Source organism: Glycine max, chromosome 18 (assembly GCF_000004515.6).
Source record: "Glycine max cultivar Williams 82 chromosome 18, Glycine_max_v4.0, whole genome shotgun sequence".
Classification (NCBI taxonomy): Eukaryota; Viridiplantae; Streptophyta; class Magnoliopsida; order Fabales; family Fabaceae; genus Glycine; species Glycine max.
In genome coordinates this window covers 47,031,015-47,047,230 of record NC_038254.2, presented here as the reverse complement: position 1 = coordinate 47,047,230, position 16,216 = coordinate 47,031,015, and the positions used below count along the sequence as shown (strand labels likewise).

Here is a 16,216-nt window from a genome sequence, read left to right as displayed (position 1 = left end):
ACAACATTTGACGAACGATAAAGTGATTGTTCTTTTTTTGAAGGCGAACAATGAAAGTAATGATTAGATTACAGCATAAATCCTAAAAGAATAACTAGTTTTGGTTATAAAAAGTGTGAATATAGTTATAATTTGGTAGCATAGAAAGATATTGCTCAATATTATGTTCTTGGACGAAATTTGATGATGCTTGCTTTTGTTGACACTTCTTCACATATTCAAATTTCTTCCAATTAGTATCGGAGCCGGAGCAATGCATGCATGAGCATACTAATTTATTGTAAATTATCACACATTGTAATTATTATATTATTATACTAATTTTACATTATATTATATTATTGTATTACAGCTGAGACTAATAATTCTGCTTAAAAAAAGTTTCTTCAATACTATTGTGTTGCACCCATATAAAATAACACTTCTAAACTTTATCCTTTTACAAAGGATGTTGCTAAGGATATGAGAAGGTTTTGGATTTATTTATCTTGCACATTTTCTTGAACTTTCAACGTTAGAAATCTTTGTCGTAATACAAAAGAAAGTTAGAACTAAAATTTGGGTGTTAATAACATTTCTTTTACATAGAATCCGAATCAAATATACTTTTTCATATAAGGATAAAATTGAAAATAGGTGATGATACATTTGTGGACAATCATTTTAATTTAACTAACATTTTAAATGAAGATGAACAATTATTTTAAAATTAAGTTTATGTTTAATAAAATTAATTGAAAAGTTAGTTAAAAATTACTATTTAGGAGTGAAAAGTTAACTTAATAGTTGAAAGTTGAAAACTAACTTATTAAATTATAACGTTCGATAAAATTAATTGTTAAAATAGTTAAAAAATATAAAATAATAAAATCATAATTTATTTAAAAATTTATAAAAAAATTAAATAAATATATTAAATAAATTAAAAAGTTAAAAGCTAACACTTTATAAAATACTATTTTAAATATTAATAAATACTATTTTAAATAATATTTCAAAAAATATTAATAAATACTAAAACACATATTTATGAAATAATTAAATAATTTTTTCAAAGATAATTAAAATGTGTTGCCCAAACATAATCAAAAGCAATCACATATGAAATCTAGGTTACAAGCGAGCCAATCAATCTATTCACTTTAGGCAACTAAACATTATAGAGGTATGCCGCATTGAGCATCATCTACATCAACTAGTATCATTTACCCGAAAAAAAAAAATTAACGAGAATTAGCAAACTAAAATCGAAAATCTTAAGATACCCGCTCACCCACACTCGATCAAAATCCCAAATTCCACAGGCTCAGTAGAAATACGGTTTCTCCATGCTTAACACATAACACACACACACACCCCAAGATCAAAAACCTCTCTCCCTCTCTCTTTTTCTCTCTATTCCACAACAATGTCGATGACAACAACACTGATAAGAGAAAACGGCATCGGCAACAACAACTACAAAAGCTACGAAGTGAAAATGGGCACCCACACCATCCAAACCCTCGTAACCACTTCTCCCTGCCAAGTCGGTATCTGGCTCTCCACCAACACCCGCAACACCCACGACAACCTCAAGATCGTGGGCCTGGACGTTGAGTGGCGGCCCAACACCCAGTCCAACAGTCAGCAGCCCAACCCCGTCGCCACCCTCCAGCTCTGCATCGACCACAACTGCCTCATCTTTCAGATCCTCCACGCGACCCTTGTCCCACGCGCCCTCACCTCCTTCCTCGCCAACCGCCACGTCAAATTCGTTGGGGTCGGCGTCCGAGACGACGCCCAGAAGCTTCTGAGAGACTACAATCTCCACGTGGCCAATGCCGTCGACCTTCGCTCCCTCGCCGAGCAGAAGCTCAAGGTGTTTTGGCTGGGCTCGGCCGGGCTCGCCGCATTGGGCCGCTTCTTCCTGGGCGTCGACATTAACAAGCCCCACCACATCACCACGAGCCTCTGGGACAATCGCTTCCTCACTCATGAACAGGTTCAGTACGCGACTATTGATGCCTTTGTCTCCAGTGAGATTGGACGACGCATTTTGATTTCGTAATTTTGTGATTTCTTTCTTAGCATCCGAATGCTTAATCTGGTGTTTCAGTGTTTACGACTACATACCTGTTGTTAGCTACGTTTCCACGGATTTATGCCTATTCCACACCTTTTTCTATTGTTGATATGCATGCACGTGGTTATTGGCTACTGCATTCGGAGATAATTGTTTTGGTGTCATGCTTGTTGTGATCGTGATGAATAGTAGACAAAGCTGGTTTTATTGAATATTCATGACGTGGATAGAAATTGGTAGTGTTTTCGTTTTCCATCTTTTTTTGGGTCTTTAAGAAAGGAATGAAAAAGATTCGAGTTCGGTATGGTGATGGATAATTACTGAACTTGTTTTTTTTTTTTTCTCTTTTTCTTTTTCTACAAATGCATGGTTTGTTGAACTTTTTGCTTTGATGGTAAAGCTGCTGAGATTATCGTGTGGATGAATAGGTTTGGTTGATTGACATTGACTTTTATGGAGACTTTGTGAACTTGCACATCTCATGGAATGGCTGTTGCAGCCATGCATGGTAGAATCCATCGAACAAGAGACTCATAATTCACAGAACAATTAAAAATCTTGTTGTAACGGAAACGGTTAACCTTTTTTGTAAACGGTTAACGGTTAACTTCTTGATATATGATGCTTTCTTTCCTTCTTTTTTTTTTTAAATCATTTTGCAACACTTCCCGTTTTGTTCGCTTTAATTTTTAGAAAAAAGTAAATAAAAATACGTTAAAATATTTTAGGGGATAGTTAAATATTTTTTTGTATGCTATGAATAATGTAATAGTTAAAGAATCACCATGTTATACAAACTTGCTATAAGGCATGTAATGAGAGATAGTGAAAAAAATTGTTATGCTATGTTTTGAGGTTATCTAATGAGAAAATAGTACGTGCATATTAACAATTTAAACAAATTTATTATTTATCTCTATGACATTTATTTATTTAAAATGAAAAATATTAATATTTCAAAATTTTCTATCTAATATACTATCTAGGATTTTTTTTTATATATACTAGTATGTTAGCTTTTACATTTCAAAAGATAAATGTTTATTTTTGCGTAATTAAAATTCATATTAATATTTCATAATGTATAATTAATATTATATTCAAAGTGTGATTAATGTTTAAATTTCATAAAGTTTAAATTGTGATTTTAACTATTGAAATTAACTTTTAAAAAATCTTAAAATTAAATTTAAAAATGGACATAGTAGATTAAAAGGAATAAAAATTAAGAAAATAAAGTTTTAATATAAATAATAAGAATGTAGTTTTAAGCAAAAAAATAATTCAATGACCTAACTAAAGAGCTATCAAATGGTCATTCAGAAAAAAAAGCTACCAAATAGCCATATATAATACATATGAAGCGACTGAATTCCAAAATAGATAAATTCTGGATATAATAGATGTGAATTATTCAGTTAATTTAATATTGTTTTTTCCGTTGTCTAAATATGTATTAGTCTCTGATTTTTCCATATATATTTGATTTCATTCTCAAAATACCGAAAAGTGAAAGATTATATATATATATATATATATATATATATATATATATATATATATATATATATATATATATATATATATATAAGAGATTAAACTCTGGTGGTTGTTTCTTTCTTTTTAAATAAAATAAAATCAATTAAGTTCTGCTGGATTTAATTGTGGATTAGTGATTCCATTTATATGTATTCTTTCACGTTAGTTTCGGTAACATATATAGCATGAGTTTTATTGTTTATTTGTATGCTTGATTTATGTTTTGTTTTTGCAAATTTTTGTTCTCATTAAAATCAACAACTGAACTTAAACCTAGTAGGCTAATAGCTTAAAAAAAAACTAATATAAAACTTATATGGAAGTTTTTGTAAATTCTTTCTTATATAGGCAGCAATTACAACAAATATATGGTTTGTCTTGTTCAAGTATGCATGCATTATAAGAGTCTCTTATTAGCAAAGCATGTTTGAATTATCTTACATGATGAAAATTTTAATTTTGGCAAGAAATTAATCAATCTCTAAACTGAGAAAATATGTAGAATTAATGATCCCGATGGTGGAGTAGATAATTGACGTGGCAGCTTCTAATTGAGGGGACAGGAAATGTGAAAAACACACGATTTTTATCCGTGACTTATGCGGTTACAATAGAAAATGGCAGTGAGTTTGATTCCTTGCTGTGAGTTGCGTTACGAACCAAGCACGGGAACTAGAACAACCTAGGAAGTAGGAACCTCCATAAGAGAAGAAGAGGAAGAGAGCAAGAGAGACTAAGGGAAAACTTGCTTTGATATTTTTTGATATTAGAAGCGCACAATTCATCCACATATATAATTGCTGTCAAGGGAACAAGGATCCCACAAGCAAAACAGAAAAGATAACAAAATGGAATATCCTAACAATCATATTTCCTTATTCCACTACCTACATATCTTCTAGAAAGCACATGCTAGTGCTGTGCACTACCTTCGCGTACTATGCCAGCTGCATGGGTCTCTGTTATTCGTAACAGAGTGTGATCATTTGGGTTCATGGTGATTCAAACATAGGGAATGCCATTGAATTCTTGGTAGAAAAAATGATGAACAAAAGCAGTCGTTATCCTCTTCACTCTTGTTGTGATGAACTTAACCCTTTTTTGCATTTTTTTAATGCTACCCCATGTGCTGTGTTTTGTCTTTTCATTCTTCATTTGGGAATTTGTATAAAACAAAATTCTGCTAGACGGAATTGGTCAGGTCGGTGGAGGCAGGTGCTGCAAAATGTAATCAATGTAAGATGCACGGAGGGCCATGCGTGCCTAAAATGTTTTGCACTGAAGAGGAAATGGATCGAAATAAAAGGAAAAAAAAACACCAAGAAAGCAATTTATCCTCTTTCACACAATTGAAGTGCAGGAAATTCCTTAATTTTAGTTTCCATTTATTTGTTCGAGTAAATCTATTCTATATATAGTTGATGTGATGAACTTAACCCTTTTTTTGCATTTTTTTAATGCTACCCCACGTGCTAACGTCTTTTCATTCTTCATTTGGGGATTTGTATAAAACAAAACACTGCTAGACGGAATTGGTCAGATCGGTGGAGGCAGGTGCTGCAAAATGTAATCAATGTATGATGCACAGAGGGCCATGCGTGCCTAAAATGTTTTGCATTGAAGAGGAAATGGATCGAAATAAAAGGAAAAAAAAAAACACCAAGAAAGCAATTTATCCTCTTTCACACAATTGAAGTGCACGAAATTCCTTAATTTTAGTTTCCATTTATTTGTTCCAATAAATCTATTCTATACTATACTAATTCCCACTTCTGATTTTTTTTTTTCTCTTTCAACTTCAAGTATGACTTTCACAGTTTTCACTAACAATCAGAAAAGAAAAGTTTCCTCTCACTTCTTATTTTCGCATGACACTATTCTTTTATTTCTTCAAAATAAAAATTCTCAAAAGTTAAAAAATTTGGAAATTTTCTTATCTAATTAAAGAAAAAGAGATTATCCTAGTATTGTAGGCTGTAGCTTTTTTTACATTTCAAACGACAAATGTTTGTTTTTATATAGTTAAAATTGATATTAATTTTTTTAATATATAAATAATATGATGATTAAAAGTGTGATTAATGTTCAAATTGTGATTTTAACTATTGAAAAAATATTTCTAAAAACTATCAAAAAATAGAGATGAAAAGTGAAACTTAATAAATTAGGGAAAAAAAACAAACAAGAAAGAACGAAAATAAAGTAAGTAATATAAAACCGTAGTAAAGTAAGAAGTCGTTTCAAATCTTCAAGCATACGGTACCACACTCAATAGAAATAGGGTTTCTCTCATCCATCAGACATAACCCTTCAAAATCAAACCCTCCCTCTCTCTCTCTCTCTCTCTCTCTTTCTCTGAAGTTTTCTTTCTGGAATCCGCGAAGATGGTAGAAGAAAATAGCGTGCCGCTTTGGATCCAAAACAGAATGTACCCAGTGGTCACGATGAGCGTGGTGGACCACAACCTCCCCTTCCACACCCACAACTACAACCTCTACGAAGTCACCTTCCAGTGCTGCCACTACGACACAATAATCCACACCCTCCTCACCTCCGACCCCTCCCGAGTCGCCTCTTGGCTCCCCAACAACGACGGCGTCCGCCGCCGCAACAACCTCATGGTGGGCCTGGATGTCGAGTGGCGGCCCAATTATCAGCCCAACACGCAGCCCAACCCCGTCGCCACCCTCCAACTCTGCACCGGTCACCGCTGCCTCATCTTCCAGATCATCCACGCGCCCTCCATCCCAGCCGCTCTCATTTCCTTCCTGGCTAACCCTAACATCACCTTCTTCGGTGTCGGGATCCGCGCCGACGCCGAGAAGCTTCTAGTAGACTACAATCTTCACGTGGCCAATGTCCGTGACCTCCGCCCCTTGGCCGTGGAGAGGCTTTCTCGCGCGTTTTACCCTGACGTGAGCCAGGCCGGGCTGGCGACGTTGGCCCGCCACGTGTTGGGCGTGGCGGTTGAGAAGCCACAGTGGATCACAAGGAGCAGGTGGGATGATCGTCGCCTCACTAAGGAACAGGTTCAGTATGCGACCATCGATGCCTTTCTCTCCTATGAGATTGGACGCCAGTTGAATGATCCTTCAGCGATTATGTAGCGTTCGGTAATTTCGTCATTTCTTACTAATCACTATTACTTGGTATATTAGCCTCTGGTATTTTACTATTTTGTGTCATACTTGTTGTGGTTGTGATGAATAGACAATGCTGGTTTATTGAATATTCATCACGTGGATAGAAATTGGTAGTGTTTTCGTTTTCTACTTTTTTTGGTCTTTAAGAAAGGAATGAAAGAGATTCTAGTTCGGTATGGTGATGGATAATTACTGAACTTGTTTCTTTTTCTTTTTCTTTTTCTACAAATGCATGGTTTGTTTAACTTTTTGCTTTGATGGTAAGGCTGCTGAGATTATCGTGTGGATGAATATGTTTGGTTGATTGACATTGATTTTTAGGGAAACTTTGTGAACTTGCACATCTAATGGAATGGTTGTTGCAGCCATGGTAGAATCCATCGAACAGAGACTCGTAATTCACAGAACAATTAGACATCTTGTTGTAACGGATACGGTTTTTTTTTTTTGTAAACGGTAAACGGTTAACTTCTTCAAATGGATGCTTTCTTTCCTTCTTTTTTTTTTTAATCATTTTGAAACACTTCCCGTTTTGTTCGTTTTAATTTTTAGAAAAAAGTAAATAAAAATACGTTAAAATATTTTACATGATAGTTAAATGTTTTTTTTGTATGCTATGAATAATGTAATAGTTAAAGAATCATGAGCATCTATAAATCGATGTTTATGAGGCCATGTTATCTAACTTGCTATAAGGCATGTAATGAGAGATAGTGAAAAAAATTGTTATGTAGTATGCCTTGAGGAGTAGACAATCAACTTTTAAAAATTGTGATATAGTAGATTAAAAGGAATTAAATTAACTTTTGATATAGTAACTATTGAAAATTAACTTTTAAAAACTCTTAAAATTAAATTTAAAAATTGATATAGTAGATTAAAAGGAATAGACAATTAAGAAAATCAAGTTTTAATATAAATAATAAGAATGTAGTTTGAAACAAAAAATAATTCAATGAACTAACTAAAAAGCTATAAATGGTCATTAAAAAAAAAACTATCAAATAGCCCAGGACATGCATATTGATTCAACCAAATTTAAAATATCATCTTGTATACTTATTGTTTTAAAATAAAAATTATTAATAAAATCCTCTCTCACCCACACAAGATCAAAACCCCGAATTCCACTAGGTTTCTCAATAGGTCACGCATAGCACAGCGCACCAAGATCAAGAGTCAAAATCCTCTATCCCTCTCTTTATTTCTTTCTTAGTATCGTCTCCAATCCACAACGATGACAACGCCCATAGAAGAAAACGGCATGCCAATTAGCGCGCGAAGCAACCCCTTCCACGACACCTACCACTATAGACTCTACCAAGTCACCATCCAAACCCTCGTCACTTCCTCCCCCTCCCAAGTCGATTCCTAGCTCTCCAACATCAACCACCGCCTAGGCTTGGATATGGAGCAACCTCCTCGTCACCCTCCAACTCTGCGTGGACCATCATTGCCTCGTCTTCCAAATCCTCCATGCCCCTCCCTTCTATGCTATCTCTACTCCTTCCTCTGCAACCCTTACGTCACCCCCACTGGGGTTGGGATCCAAGCTGACGTGAACAAGCCCCTATATTTTTAATCCTTGTTTTGATCAAAATCAACATAACTTATATTACAAGTCATAGAGCTTATAGATAAATCTATATTTTATTGAGAGTTAGTACTTGCCTTGTTTAATTTAAAAAAAAGAATACATACTGAATTTATTTAATAATATTCATGATTTATGAATATTTTTTTAATAAACAGAATTTTTTTTTATGGTTATGTCGATGATGATAGGTTGATCTAGTAATTGGTTTGTTCCGATTCTAATAGGTGCACCTGACATGGCATTTCCATGATTAAATAATATTTCATATAGTGATCCGATTATATAGACCCAGTTTGACCCCTAGCACTTACAGTTTATTTGTTATCTTGTTTTTTTAAGCTCTCCTCCCCTTTTATTATCAACGAGTCCATTAAATGGTATTTCGGCAATAAATAAAGCGTATTCAATACTTTGGATGATAGTCTAAGCTACATGCTTATCTAACTCTTCTTCGTATAAAGAAGGCTTCTCTTGTGTGAGACAAGAAAGACGACCTGAAATAGTGTAGATGATGGTGTTTTGCTCTATCCACTAGACGGCGAAGATGCTCTGCTCCTTTCTTAAATCACTTGGCTTCACTTTCTAAGGGATTAGGAGTTAAGTGATTTAAGCCATTTCATTAGAGGAATCTTGGTTAAGAATATTTGTGAATTATAGTAACACTTATGTTAGCATTGAATGGTGAAAACTATTAATATTACACCAAGAGTGATTTAGGAAGGTCAAGCACCAAACTCTTGTCAAAATTCAGCACCAAACCCACTTTAGCCCACTAATTGTTCAATAATTTGCCTAAGAGAGTTTTGTTCTATTTTTTATTACTTTTTAGTTTAAATCCTTGCATTATCTCTTTACAGGTTGAATTATACTTTACCTAGGAACTTTGGTTTTACACAAATTGTTTAGTACAAACTTAGTTCTTGTGGACAACACTTAATCTTACTGCTTATTTACTACATGTGCGATTTTGTTCACTTGCCAACTGAGTTAACAACACTCCCAACTTATGTGCCTAGTCACCTACAATGTCATTCATTCAATGCGTATCTCACGATCATTCAAATCAAATATCATACGACATTCACAAATTCATTATCAATCTCACCACCATAAGAAGTTATAACATCATAGATTTCATTCATATGTTAAGCATATTCATGAACCCACCTATAATTCGATCAATAAGTATAACAAGACATTGCTACACTTTGAATTCTTGCAAATAATTCACTGAAACTCATCTAAATGTGAATCTTATGATGTCAACTATAATCATAAAACAACATCATCTCAATTACATCTCATATCATCATGAATAATTTGACCAATACAACTCAAGACATTCATCAATTAATATAATTATGAGCATTTTTTACTACAATAATTAAGACATATATATGTATCATGACTTCAACATATTAGTATTCATAAGTGCTTATGTACATATAGTTACTCAACAAAACAAAGTTAATTTCATAATATTAGCATGCCAACATGATAATATCATGTAGGAAAATTTGCATCAACTCATGGGAAATAATAATCCAGATTGCATCCACTTAAATTACATTCTGATTTTAATCAATGAAATAAGTATAAAGTATTTTAATAAAAATTAAATTATTAATTTCATAATATTAGCATGCCAACATGATAATATCATGTAGGAAAATTTACATTCAATATATTAAATTTTTTTAAATATCTTTATTCTTTTCCTATGCTACTAGAGTTTGTTAGTCTCTTGGAGATGCGTTAATTCATTGTTACTGATTCATGATTTTCAAGGAAGCAGCATAATATCAATAAGATGTGATTAAGTTAAACTTAGTGATTAATAATATTTTACTTTTTCAAAGTCGTCTAAAAACTAGAAAATGTGAATTAACATCCTCCTTTATCGGTACCATGTCAACTGAATTAACTATGAAAGCCCTTAATTAAAAAGATAATTCAAATCACCTACAATGTCATTCATTCAATGCATATCGCACTATCATTCAAATCAAATATCATACAACATTTACAAATTCATTACCAATCTCAACACCATAAGAAGTTATAACATCATAGATTCCATTCATATGTTAAGCATATTCATGAACCCACTTATAGTTCGATGAATAAGTATAACAAGACATTGCTACACTTTGAATTCTTGTAAATAATTCACTAAAAACTCGTATAAATGTGAATTTTATGATGTCAACATAAAATCAACTGTAATCATAAAACAAAAAAACTCAAGATATTCATCAATTAACATAATTATGAGCATTTTTTACTACAATAATTAAGACATATATATGTATCATGACTTCAACATATTAGTATTCATAAGTCCTCGTGTACATATAGTTACTCAACAAAACAAAGTTAATTTCATAATATTAGCATGCCAACATGATAATATCATGTAGGAAAATTTGCATCAACTCATGGGAAATAATAATCCAGATTGCATCCACTTAAATTACATTCTGATTTTAATCAATGAAATAAGTATAAAGTATTTTAATAAAAATTAAATTATTAATTTTTTTAAAGTTTTTATTTTCTATTTAAATAAAATAAATAAAATTATTTAATTGTATTCATATTTATATATATATATTTATATTAGTTATATATTTAAAATTAAAATTTTAATATAATATTTTATTGTATCTTGTCTATAATAACTAAACCAACACAGGTTAAAAAAATAGGTTTACAAAATTTGATACATAATATCAATTATTGATCATGTCCCCTTATATTTGATTGATAAAAGGACGGGGCTGAAGCACAATTAATGAAAAGTCTTACACTACATTTGAAAGAGTCAGCATGTAAAAAAATTAAAAGCAATTAGTGAAAAATACAGCATTACATTCAATATATTAAATTTTTTTAAATATCTTTATTCTTTTCCTATGCTACTAGAGTTTGTTAGTCTCTTGGAGATGCGTTAATTCATTGTTACTGATTCATGATTTTCAAGGAAGCAGCATAATATCAATAAGATGTGATTAAGTTAAACTTAGTGATTAATAATATTTTGCTTTTTCAAAGTCGTCTAAAAACTAGAAAATGTGAATTAACATCCTCCTTTATCGGTACCATGTCAACTGAATTAACTATGAAAGCCCTTAATTAAAAAGATAATGCTCTATAAGTAGATTTTGGCATAGCTATTCTGTGATAATGAAGTTACAATGGTTGCAAATTCAACTCCATTAGGCAAACAAGAATACACAATTCCCCTGGAGGTTTTGGTCGACAAAGAGAAAAATAATGTTGTGTTTGCTGTAGCAGGGAAGGATTTTGTGGATGTTCTATTGAGTTTCTTAACTTTGCCTTTGGGGACTATTGCTAAAACAGTGGCTAAGGAGTCCAATGTACAACCAGTGAAAGTTGGTAGCCTGAGTTCAATGTATGAAAGTATGTCACATTTTGAAGAAAAACATTTATGGACAAAGACATGCAAAGAAATGCTACTGCAGCCAAGGAACTCCATGGAAGATTATTGTCAACAACTGAAGCTGAATATCGATGATACTGAGCCCAAGAGGTACTACTTTTGTGAGAACTGGTCCGAATGTATTATAAAGCCGCCCCTTGTGACTACTTTTAGGAATCAAAGATGTCGTTGTGGAAAACTAATGAATAGGGTGCTGGGATCCTCAGATGAACTGAATTTAGAAAATGGCTTTGTAAAGGAGATTGCTTCTTTTATAGTTTCTGATGATCTTTACATAACGCCTAATGTTTTTGGAGAAAGTGTAAACCTGTTTCAGAAGCTTGGAATCGAAGACATGGAAGCGGTTGAGGAACGAATTGTTGATATCAGCAAGAAGGAGGTAAGTTTTAGCGACTTGGTTTTCATTTTTGCTTTTTTTTTTTTTTTTCATTCTTTAGTTTCATTGGATTGTTCATATTTGAGTGTAGGTAGTGGACTTGCTCAAGTTTTCATTGATCTCAAGGACCCCTTTGACAGACTTATTCTTAAGAAAGGAACAATATGTTGATAATTTTAACCCAATAAACCAAAACCAGTTTGAGATTGGAAAAACACCATGTGATAAGGGTAGGCAAATGGTTCTGAAAATACAAATAAGAAAATCTAATGGGAAGATTCTGTTTGCTGAAGCAGAGGAAGAGTTTGTAGACTTTCTTTTTAGTTTTCTCACTTTTCCCTTGGGAGGAGTGCTTCATATGCTTGAAGGATTTTCTTCTGTAAGCTGCATAGATAAATTATATAGGAGCATGAATGAGTTGAGTTCAGACAGATATTTAACCTCACAAGGAATCAAAGAGAAACTAGCCAATCCTCCATGTGCTCCACAATTTAATCTCAACAACCAGATATTACCAATTGGAGCAGAAAGCTTTCCTTTTACTTACTCATTTTATGGTAGATCATTTAATATTGTTGATCCTAAGTCCTCTGCTGGAGAATCATCAAGTCTTCTAGGATTTGTGAAAGGACCAGCAATGTACATGGTGACAGATGACTTGGTTGTGACTCCAATGTCATCCATTTCTGCTGTTTCATATCTAAAAAGACTTCCGGTACCACTCTCTGACATGGAGGAAAGGGTCATAACAATTGGTGTGAAGGAGGTAAGAACCTGTGTGAGAGTCTTCTTTCATTGCATTGTGCTATTTCACTTATTTGTATGAATGAGATTACATCACACTTTCTGATTGAATGATGCAGGGTCTTGGAATATTGAAAGCTTCATTGACCTCAACATTTGCTTTGACAAACGGCCTGAAACACTTCATAAAAACCACTGAGGAGAATGGACCAATCACTTCCGCACGGTCTAAATTTATAAATAAGGTTTTAAATTTTAGCCACAACATCATAGTTTTTAGACTCCTTGCAGTTGTATCACGACTGCAATCTGTGTATGCAATTTCTACAATTTCAAAGATTGCAACAAAACTGGAGCCGGAACCACAATTTAAAACTTTGGTTATGGGTGCTACAAAATACACTCTTACATATATCAGAGCAGTAGCTTTTCTATTGTTATCATGCTTTGTATTAGGTAAACTGTTAGGTAAAACATCATGAGTAAGAAAAAGGATTGTGGTGTAAATTGTCAAAGCAGTTTCTAGTAGATTCCAAACTAATTGTATGGCTGTTGATTTTCTTCAATGGATTGATATCGTTAGCATTGCTTCGTGCAACACATGTGATGTTTTTATTAGTGAAGCTCACGGCTTTGTCAGTGTTTATTTACACAGTTGCTAATAGAGCATGCTAATTATACTTTTACAATAAGAATAGAAGGTTTTGGCTAGGCATGTCTCAGTAACAATGGAGGCATTTTCCCGCTAAGTGGTGACTATTTTGGTCATTCCATAATCTGTCCAGCATTTGTATTCATCCCTTCCGTCATTTAGAGAATTTTTTAGTATTATTACTATTACACTAATGCTTTTATTATCATAAATTCTCATTTAACACTTTTTATTTCACTTTATTTATCTCTATTATTTTATTATACTAGTATCACATATCATATCTGAATAATGATATATAATCTTTTATCTAGCAAACATTTCATTAACATTAATTATTATTTTTATTTATCTCTATTTTCCTTTAACATTATGTAACTTATCATAGATATATTTCCTTCTCTTCTCTCTTCTCTCTTTTTCTTTGTAGGTATCAATTAGAATTTAGGTATATATGAATATTTTTATATCATATTTACATTATTCTGTTTTCTATCTCATTTTCTTGAAAAGTGTGAAATAAAACCATGCATTATTATTCCTAGTGTTGTATATCCAATTTGAAAATTGTTTATTTTTATGAATTCATATAGAAATCCTAGTAGATATTCAATCAGTTAGTGCTACTATGTGTTGTCTTCATGATGACCATAATTGAAAATCAAGTGAATAGCTTACTATAAGAGATAGTGTGAAGAAAGGTCTATCATCTTCATGTTATGAAATAAGATTCAATAACAAAACCACCAAAAATGGTGGTACATACATGTAAGAGAAAATAATGCAAGGACATAGAAGTTAAAATATTCTTCTTTTTAAAAAAAATAAAAAAATTAAAGAAGTACTCTTGATTTAATGAACACACTATTTCAATCCCATATTTGCATTCATTTTTGTTGTCAATGATAATGGTCTACAACAATCAGGTTAGATTCACAAGTTGATTAAGAACTTAAAGAATGAGTAGAAATTTAATCCTACAACATTCTTAAACTATTGTATAAAGAATAGAATCTGTTTAATGATTTACCCAAGACCATAATGCTATTTCTATATTCCAAAAGATTAAGAAGATTGATCAACCAATATAGTGTAGGATCGATACCAATGTAAAAGAGAGGAAATTATGGTGGAGAATCCGGAAATCCCCTCTTTCCAAAGCTTCTGCTTCTCTTTATAATGCTCAGACCTCTCTTATTTTGTGGGCGTGGGAAAAGTAGTGGTTGTACACTGGTGTAATTGGAGATTGCATCGGAGTAAAAGGAAATTAAATGATCAGATATCGGCTGAAAGCATGCTTTGACTTAAACCAAAAGTGGGCAAAACGTGTGCTGGTGCCAATTTCTTTTTTACTATCTCTGTTTTTTTATTTATTTTTTATTTTGTCTTTATGTACATATATTTTTATTTTGTCACTTATTAATGGTTGCTTTTGCTCGTAAACTCATTTGCTTTCATTGAGGTTTAACACTCTATAAATCTATGGCAGATTTAAATTTCAGTTACTCATTTATTTTAAAGAAAACCAAGAATATATTCAAAGAAATCATAACAATAACAATAGAAAGAGAAATTTAGGAATTAAAGTTTTAGAAATTTTACAAGCACTCGTTCATTAAAGTAACCATCAGCAGACTAAAAAAGTAAGATGGCTTTTAAGAGATTATGTGAATTTTAAAAGATTTTGTGAGAATATAAAGAATTTTAAGATATTTTTAAAAAATTATAATTAAAATTTTATAGTTTAGATTTTAATAGATTTATAACACATTAATTTATAAAATTTATAAAATTTTTATGAATTTATAAGATTTTAAAACACTTCATATATTTTTTAAAAATATTTAAAATTATAAGCTTCAATACAAAGATATTGATGAGTATAAATCTCGAGTATCAACACTGTTTAAGAGCGCAGAAGAAGGGTGTCAAGGCGTGCCAATTCTTCCAAGGACATTACATTCAAGAGGGAATTAATACATTGTTAATATGTGTCCAATGGTCAAAATAAAACAAAAATGACTAGCGATTTCTCAAATCCAAAAAAAAAAAATGTTTTACTATATATGAATTACATATTCAGAGCATTATTCTGTTACAATCAAATTTCACAGTATGATTATTTAAATTATGCGACCATGAAAACATTTGTAAGACAGAACAATGTATTTTATCATTATATATAGTAAACATTCATCCCTTTTATTTATTTATATATATATATATATATATATATATATATATATATATATATATATATATATATATATATATATATATATATATATATATATATATATATATATATATATATATATATATAAGGCAAAGCGTTCAATGCCTTTATAAACAAAATAAAATCATTTTAAGTTGTTACGAAAAAGAGAAAGTAAAAACAATGTGTACATGGTAGTTAACATGTGGTTATTGAAAATTATAAAAGTATCCAAGGTGCCCAACTCATAATGGGTGAATTTGTAGGTTCAATTCTTATTGGATGCCTGACAATGGAACCCTCCCTCCTATTACTCTGAAAGATTTTTGTTCAAGAATTGAATTTTATTAAAGTCACTCTTTGAAATCATATCACATCTTAAATATAAAAGAAATAGAATGAGTTGAGATGTTGTTTTGTAA

At 31.9% G+C, this 16,216-nt stretch overlaps 3 protein-coding genes across 4 annotated transcripts; all 3 read left to right on the top strand.

Annotated features, from left to right (window-relative positions):
* Positions 1-1,408: 1,408 nt before the first annotated feature.
* Positions 1,409-2,704, top strand: LOC100811934 (Werner Syndrome-like exonuclease). The gene has a single exon (XM_003551483.5). It carries the CDS (start codon positions 1,409-1,411, stop codon positions 2,048-2,050), a length of 642 nt encoding a protein of 213 aa, XP_003551531.1. The 3' UTR covers positions 2,051-2,704.
* A 3,163-nt stretch (positions 2,705-5,867) lies between these two features.
* On the top strand, positions 5,868-7,244 carry LOC100811403 (Werner Syndrome-like exonuclease). Of its 2 annotated transcripts, none has more exons than XM_041011683.1 (2): positions 5,868-6,717; positions 7,113-7,244. In XM_041011683.1, the coding sequence occupies exon 1, from the start codon at positions 5,989-5,991 to the stop codon at positions 6,709-6,711; it is 723 nt and encodes a 240-aa protein (XP_040867617.1). In that variant the 5' UTR covers positions 5,868-5,988; the 3' UTR covers positions 6,712-6,717; positions 7,113-7,244. The 2 variants fall into 2 exon arrangements, with proteins under 2 accessions (XP_040867617.1, XP_040867616.1); XM_041011682.1 differs by having other exon boundaries at positions 7,069-7,244.
* Positions 7,245-11,541: 4,297 nt separating this feature from the next.
* On the top strand, positions 11,542-13,387 carry LOC102660035 (uncharacterized). Its single transcript, XM_014770691.1, has 4 exons — positions 11,542-12,186; positions 12,275-12,949; positions 13,047-13,153; positions 13,384-13,387. Exons 1-4 carry the CDS (start codon positions 11,542-11,544, stop codon positions 13,385-13,387), a joined length of 1,431 nt encoding a protein of 476 aa, XP_014626177.1.
* The last annotated feature ends 2,829 nt before the right edge of the window (positions 13,388-16,216 follow it).

What these genes read in the sequence shown, in the direction of transcription:
- LOC100811934 (XM_003551483.5), top strand. Translation starts at nt 1,409, where the DNA reads ATGTCGATGACAACAACACTGATAAGAGAAAACGGCATCGGCAACAAC.
- LOC100811403 (XM_041011683.1), top strand. Translation starts at nt 5,989, where the DNA reads ATGGTAGAAGAAAATAGCGTGCCGCTTTGGATCCAAAACAGAATGTAC.
- LOC102660035 (XM_014770691.1), top strand. Translation starts at nt 11,542, where the DNA reads ATGGTTGCAAATTCAACTCCATTAGGCAAACAAGAATACACAATTCCC. An exon ending in TTGATATCAGCAAGAAGGAG is followed by an intron (nt 12,187 to 12,274) that starts GTAAGTTTTAGC and finishes ATTTGAGTGTAG; the next exon opens with GTAGTGGACTTGCTCAAGTT. An exon ending in TAACAATTGGTGTGAAGGAG is followed by an intron (nt 12,950 to 13,046) that starts GTAAGAACCTGT and finishes TGAATGATGCAG; the next exon opens with GGTCTTGGAATATTGAAAGC.